This window comes from Cavia porcellus, unplaced genomic scaffold (assembly GCF_034190915.1).
Source record: "Cavia porcellus strain 051 isolate PalLab524CR breed Dunkin Hartley unplaced genomic scaffold, mCavPor4.1 scaffold_6, whole genome shotgun sequence".
In the NCBI taxonomy this organism is placed as follows: Eukaryota; Metazoa; Chordata; class Mammalia; order Rodentia; family Caviidae; genus Cavia; species Cavia porcellus.
Window position 1 is genome coordinate 95,870,032 of NW_026947489.1, and position 6,770 is coordinate 95,876,801.

General features: G+C 57.8%; 1 protein-coding gene across 2 annotated transcripts in view; it reads left to right on the forward strand.

The window, feature by feature from the left end:
• Nmt1 (N-myristoyltransferase 1) overlaps positions 1-5,134 on the forward strand; it is a 29,663-nt gene extending 24,529 nt beyond the window's left edge. For both annotated transcript variants that reach the window (XM_003465732.5, XM_063251752.1), the window contains exons 6-12: positions 88-204; positions 761-931; positions 1,463-1,571; positions 3,076-3,246; positions 3,740-3,907; positions 4,395-4,532; positions 4,758-5,134. In XM_003465732.5, the coding sequence (XP_003465780.1) occupies positions 88-204; positions 761-931; positions 1,463-1,571; positions 3,076-3,246; positions 3,740-3,907; positions 4,395-4,532; positions 4,758-4,778 (895 nt within the window). In that variant the 3' untranslated portion in view covers positions 4,779-5,134. The remainder of the gene's footprint in view (positions 1-87; positions 205-760; positions 932-1,462; positions 1,572-3,075; positions 3,247-3,739; positions 3,908-4,394; positions 4,533-4,757) is intronic.
• The last annotated feature ends 1,636 nt before the right edge of the window (positions 5,135-6,770 follow it).

Consider the following 6,770-nt stretch of genomic DNA (forward strand, 5'->3'; position numbering starts at 1 on the left):
GGCACTGGGTTGGGATCGTGTGTGGCTATGGCACCTAGATGGCCCCACTGTTGCACATGTATCATAGTGCAGCTGTCTCTCTTTCAGGGCTTTGCGGCCACCTGGCTGGCTGCCCCAGTGGCACTGTGGGGTTCGAGTGGTCTCAAGTCGGAAACTGGTTGGTTTCATTAGTGCCATCCCAGCAAACATCCACATCTATGACACGTAAGCACAGCAGCGCCCCCGTCACCACCGTCTGGGGGAGGGGAGCAGCTCTGGCTTCGGTGGAGAATGGGCCCACAGAGGGGCTCCTTGCCGGGCCGTGTGCTTCACTGAGTTCTGGTGGCGCCCACCCACGCTTGCCACCCAGCCACAGTCATGTGGGGTGCCGCGCTCAGTGCTTCTTGGTATGCTGAGGCTGGCAGTGCTGGGCAGACTCACTAGGCCCCCACTGCTGCTCGCTCTTCTCTTGGCAGTGCCGCAGCTCTCTGCCGCAGCCTTCTGGCTCAGCACTGTGGTTTCTTGTGGGACTCAGATTCCTGGGCACCCTGGAACGCCCCTGGCATACCCTGGCTGTTTCTTGTACTGCTTTCCTGCGAGCCACAGGAGGACCCAGCCCACTCTTGCGGATGCTTGGGGAGGTGCTGCTGGCCTCTGCTTTCCCTCGGAAGCCTGGCCGGGGAGGGAGTCCTGTGCTGACTGCTGCGTGCAGGTGTGGTGAGGGGCATGCCTTCTTAGAGCTCTGCCAGTTTCGCAGCCTTGTACCTTCCCTCCCTTACAGAGAGAAGAAGATGGTAGAGATCAACTTCCTGTGTGTCCACAAGAAGCTGCGTTCCAAGAGGGTGGCACCAGTCCTGATCCGAGAGATAACCCGGCGGGTGCACCTAGAGGGCATCTTCCAGGCTGTGTATACCGCTGGGGTGGTACTGCCAAAACCTGTGGGCACCTGCAGGTAAAAGCTCCCAGCTCTGCAGAACTCGTGTCCTGGAAGAGTGTTAGCTACTGTCCTCACTATGCCTGAGAGGGGCAGGCCGCCTGCCACGGGCTGGGTTTTGTTTTGAAAGATGAGGCTAAATCTGGATTTTTTATGGCCAATTCCGAATGTTTAAATGGTTGGCGCAATTGCTTCTTAAGTATTATGGGGGCCAGAGAGCTTGTCTGGCCCTGTGCAGCCCGGGGACACTACGCTCCAGAGCTGCCTGAAGCAGTGGGTGACACCTGCTGGAAGGCAAGGCTCTGGGGATGTGGCCAGGCGGGCACACCTGTGGGCAACCCTTGGCTTTTCCCCAGCTTGTGCCAGGAGTGAGGGTTGCTGTGTCCAGGCGAGGAGCGGCTCTGGGGAGAAGGGAAACTGCAAGCAGCTGTGCAGCCCTGATCCCTGCCAGCCTGGCTAGCAGGGCCTGGTGTATCTTTTGCGTCACCTGCTGGCCTCTTAACTGACCAGTGAGTGTCCTCTGAAGACAGGATGTTTGTGTCCCCTCAGGTATTGGCATCGGTCCCTCAACCCCCGGAAGCTGATTGAGGTGAAGTTCTCTCACCTGAGCAGGAACATGACCATGCAGCGCACCATGAAGCTCTACCGGCTGCCAGAGGCCAGTGGTGCCTGGGCATGGGCGGGGCGGGCCAGGCACACCCGGGCGGTCAGCAGGTGTGGCTGCAGTCAGAGGGGCCAGGGAGGCTGCCACAGCCGCTAGGCACAGCCCATTGCTTCTGTGCCAACTGTTAGGTACGCTTGGTTTTCAGCTACACTCAACTCATTCCCCAGCTCCTACACTCAGGAGCCACAGCCTGAATGGAACATTTGTGGGAAGATATAGCCTCTTCCTGACCTGCCACTTGCCATACTTTTCCAGAACAGGGTCTGGGGCTTGCCAGGAACTTGTTGGGGCCTGAGGTTTCTAAGCCCATGATGGACTCTGGGCCTCAGCCTGGCTCCCTATAGGATCTGAAGTACAAGCCTGCGACCCCCTCGGGGCTGGGGATTTAGCTCAGTGGCATAAGCACCTGCCTCGCAAGCAGGCAGTCATGAGTTTGATTCCCAGTACCGATAAAAAAGAAAAAGACAAAAAAAAAAAAAACCTGCGACCCCTCCCTTCTCTTGGGTGCTTCTAGCCACTGTCTGGCTGTGTGAGCCTCTGCTCAGAGGGCTGCTGCTGGCCCTGTGGACCAGACAGAACCAACCGCTCAACATAGGGCTGGTGGGCTGGGGATTTAGCTCAGCGGCATAAGCACCTGCTTTGTAAGCAGGCAGTCGTGAGTTCGATCCCTGGTAAAAGGAAAAAGACAAAAAAAAAAAAAAACTAAAACATAGGGCTGGTGCCCCAGGGATGGGGCGATAGCACCCCATCTGACAGTGCTGTGGCCAAGAGGACCCTGAGGCCCTCTCATCCTGGTCGAGGAGCAGTGTTAGGGTGCCAGGGGAGCCAGCGTGTCTGGACCCTGTGGGGAGAAGACCCAGGGCAGCTGTCTTCAGTCCAGAAGAGGTCTCTATGTTTCTTGGGGCTCCGGGACAGTGACTGGTCCCAGGGGTGTTACAGGCAGACTTCACAGCAGTCCTGTTCCTGTGGAGTGATTGTGTCAGGTGGCACCAGGCAAAGCCACTGAGAGGCCACCCGGGTTTCAGTCTGGCTGAGCTGCACCTTTGTGCACTGTTCAGTTCTGTGGCAGGTCCACAGGGTCACACGTTCCTAAGACAGAGCAGCAGGGCACAGGCTGAGCTGTAGTCCAAGGTAGAGGGGTACCAGACAACTCCCAGTGCTGGAACAGCCTGCACACTGCTGATGGCTTCTACGCTGTCCACACTAGTAGCTCCCTCCCTGAGCTGCAATAACCAGAAACCAACAACCGGATGTTGTCCTGTATCTCTGTGGGAACAGCATGGCTTCTTTTGAGAATCACTGGGCTAGGAGGACTGGATATCCTCAGACACAGCCGAAGTGGCCAGCTCGGTTTGCAGGGTGGGAGGTCCTGGCTCAAAGGGGAATGGAACAGGAATGCAGGAGGACCCAGCCACAAGGTGAGGACACACATAGCAGCCACGCCAAGGACAGGCCCAGTGACAGGCATGTTTCATACCCTGCCTCCACCTTCATCTAGACTCCTAAGACAGCCGGGCTTCGACCAATGGAAAGAAAGGACATTCCAGCAGTGCACCAGCTGCTCTCCAGGTACCTGAAGCAGTTCCACCTCACACCAGTCATGAGCCAGGAGGAGGTAGAGCACTGGTTCTACCCCCAGGAGAACATCATTGACACCTTCGTGGTGGAGGTGAGTCCTGCTTTTCCAGAAGCCAGGCCATAGCTCATGGTCAGTGAAGGTGCCTTCGGCCTGCCTGAGTGACCCCGCAAACCCCTCTGCACCGGGAATTGCAGCTTAGACCAGAGCTGTGTGTGCCTGGGGTGTGAGCCACAGGAGAGGGCCCAGGATGGTCCCCCCGCACACACCTGCAGTCCCAGCCCCATGGGAGGCTGAGACAGAAAAATCAGTCCTTCGAGTTCAGAGCCACCCTGGGCAGCATAGTGAGGCCTGGTATCAAAACAAAAGCAAATGAGAAGAGGAAGCAGAGGTTAGAGGTGATGTAGCCAGACATCCATGCCCGCTGCCCAGCCTGGCTCTGCGCAGTGCCCTGAACCACTGTGTTTCCTCCCTGTGTCCACTTGGCCAGAGGACACAGCTGCCTGGTGCAGGGTGCAGGTGTGGAGAACAGTTTGTCCCGGGGCCTGGTGCCACTCACAAGGACCTGGCCTCTCGTCCCCTGCAGAATGCGAGTGGTGAAGTGACAGATTTCCTCAGCTTCTATACACTTCCTTCCACCATCATGAACCACCCAACCCATAAGAGTCTGAAAGCTGCTTACTCCTTCTACAATGTCCACACCCAGACACCTCTTCTAGACCTCATGAGTGATGCCCTTGTTCTCGCCAAAATGGTGAGGAGTGGGTGGGCATCTCAGAAAAGGGCAGGGATGGTTGTGGTGGGTGCAGCTCCCAGAGGAGCCACTGTCTTGTCTGGGAGGTGTTAGCCTGGCACCCTCAGACAGGGCCCCACAGCCGGGGCTTCAGATGGGAGGCAGCAGCCCCTGGGAGCCTCGTCCTCCCAGGAGCCAGTGAGCCATGGTGTATGCATGTGCCTGAGCTGTGTTCCACAAAAGCTCTGCTCCACATGGGACCTTGGGAATATCCTGGTCGCAATCTGGAGTAGTGCCCCTCGGTGTCCCGTGGTTACTGTGTCCCCCAGGAGCCGGCAGCAGGCCGAGTCTCTGAGCAGGAGGGGCTCCTGGAAGGTGTGAGGGGCAGTGGGAGCATGTGGGATGCCCAGGAGGAAAGGCGAGGGGAGGTGGCTGGGAGCCTGTTCAGTTGGCAAGAGGGTGAGGTGGCCACCTCCAACTTCACCCGTCCTTCCTCACTGCCCTGCAGAAAGGTTTCGATGTGTTCAATGCACTGGATCTCATGGAAAACAAGACCTTCTTGGAGAAGCTCAAGTTTGGCATAGGGGACGGCAACCTTCAGTATTACCTATACAACTGGAAGTGCCCCAGCATGGGTGCCGAGAAGGTGAGTGCTCCCAAGGGCAAGGCCCTGGCTCCTGGGAGCTCAGTTACATGGCTTTGCCCAATGGCTGAATGCTGTGTGCTGAGGCAGGACAGTGCATGCCAGGAGGAAACTGGGAGTTGTGAACCATGGGTGGCGCCCTCCCCGACTCAGCCTGCCCGAGCTCATGGGTTCCGTGAGGGAGCATCCGGGTGCCGTCCACTCACCCACCTCTCCTGTCGGCTCCAGGTTGGGCTTGTGTTACAGTAACCAGTTGTCAGTGAGATTCTGGATAAAGCCACTGAGGATTCCAGCCAGCAAGGGAACCCACCACTCTTTGGTCCAGTCTCACAGGCCTGAGGGTCCTGGAAGGGAGCAGAACCAAACTGGCTTCACCAAACTACCAGCAGGCTCGAGGACTGTGCTGCAGTGGCATGGGCCACGTGACTTCACCTCAGGCCATCTGGTCTCCCTGTTTTCCAGTTAATCACATCCTCATGGAGCCGTGATCAAGGGAATGTAACTGCTGAAACTAGCTCGTGATTGGCATATTATGGAGTTAACGGGTGAATAATAAAAGTATATATATTATATATATATATATATATAAAAATATTTTAAATATCTTTCATGTCTCAAATATATGAGGATGCTTGGTCTGTAATGAAAAGTTGACTCCCGTCGTCCTCAAGTTTAGAAGCCAAGGACGGAGGCAGACAGTGTCGGCACCACTTAAGTCTCCAGGAGCAGGAGAGGAGCCAAGGCCATGGTTCCCTGCATGCTGGCGCTGAAAGAGGGACGGAGGAGGGATCTGCAGTTCTGGAGGCCCCAGTCAGGGTGCCTGGTGCTCTGGGCAGGGACGGTCAGACACGTCTTGCTGAGCCTCCCATCCTGCAGCCTGCTTCCCAGCCATCACAGGGTTCATGCCGTGAGGTTCTGCCTTTCCATTTCCCTCATGTGGGACCTCGTGGAGACATAGAGCAGAGCCAGCATCCGTCAGCCTGCCCGTCTTACCCTGCTTTTTGCCAGGACATGGCTGTGGTAGGACACAGGGACAAGAGGCAGCCCTGCACTTGGCAGCAAGCACAGGCTTGCCCATGCCACCACGTGGACTTGTGCAGTGGCTGTGTGGGTCTCCAGGGCCCTTGATCCAGCTGTGCTGTCTGTCTACACACAGTCTGCAGCTGTGCCGGCCAAGTGGCCTGGGGGCCACCTGTCATACTCAGTGGCCCACGTTCCCCTTCCAGGGAGCTGGCCTTGCCTAAGCCTGGCAAGCAGCACAGCGTGGGTCAAGGGTCTTCGTCCACTCCCTCTGCTTCTTGAAAGGGAAGGAAGCAACTGCAGCTAGCCTCAGCCTTGGCCGCCCACCCAGGCTCCCCAGGCCAGGCTGCAGGCTGCCATGCTTTGCTGGAGGCTGTGTCTACCGTCGTAGAGCTGGAGAACACGGTGTGCTTGAGACAGACTGTGCCGCTGTGGAGCAGAGGTGGCCACTCCAGAGGCTTCATGGACCTCGATCCCCACGGTCCTTGCTGTTGACTGCAGGTCCTGACCCGTGGTTTTGAATCCTCCACTCCAAGCCCCCAGGCCAAGGAAGCCTATATTCTTGACAGGAAGCACATGGAGTTCCACAGACAGAGGAGTCAGAGAGGTGGGGGCTGCCTCACACCCACAGACATCAGGTGGTGGTGATGGCAGCATACGGGACAGGGGCGCCCCTCCACATGCTGCTCAGACCCAGGAAACACACACACTCAGAATGGCTCTCCTGTGGTTGGCCAGAACCCTGTGAAATGAGGACCCTGTGCCCCAAGCTGCTTGGGAAGAAGTGGACCCTGCAGGGCCCAGCACCTCCTTCTCAGCTGGCGGTCGGTGGTCTGCAGCCTGTGGCCTGCACCTGGAGTATTCTCCTGGGGGCCCACCCAGGGCTGCAGGAGGCCACTGGGTTACTGTTGTCAGTCTCCGTCCTTTTCACTCTCCTTAGTCCTACACACAATTCTGTCTGGGTTGGGGCCTCCTAGAGGGCCCTCAGGACAGTGGCACCAGTGACGGGCAACCCACTGCCTAGGCTGCCTCGCCTTGGGCAGCTGCTGTGGCACTCCTCCCACCAGGCTCCTGGCAGCCACACTTAGGATGCCATCCCCGCGTGTGGACCGACTGCTTGGCCATGGACTCCCCTCTGGGACAGAGCTTTGGGCCAGGCCAGCAGGCTGCTCCTGGACTAGTGTCTGTGGCTGGCCCGGCCATGCACCCTGACCCCTGCTT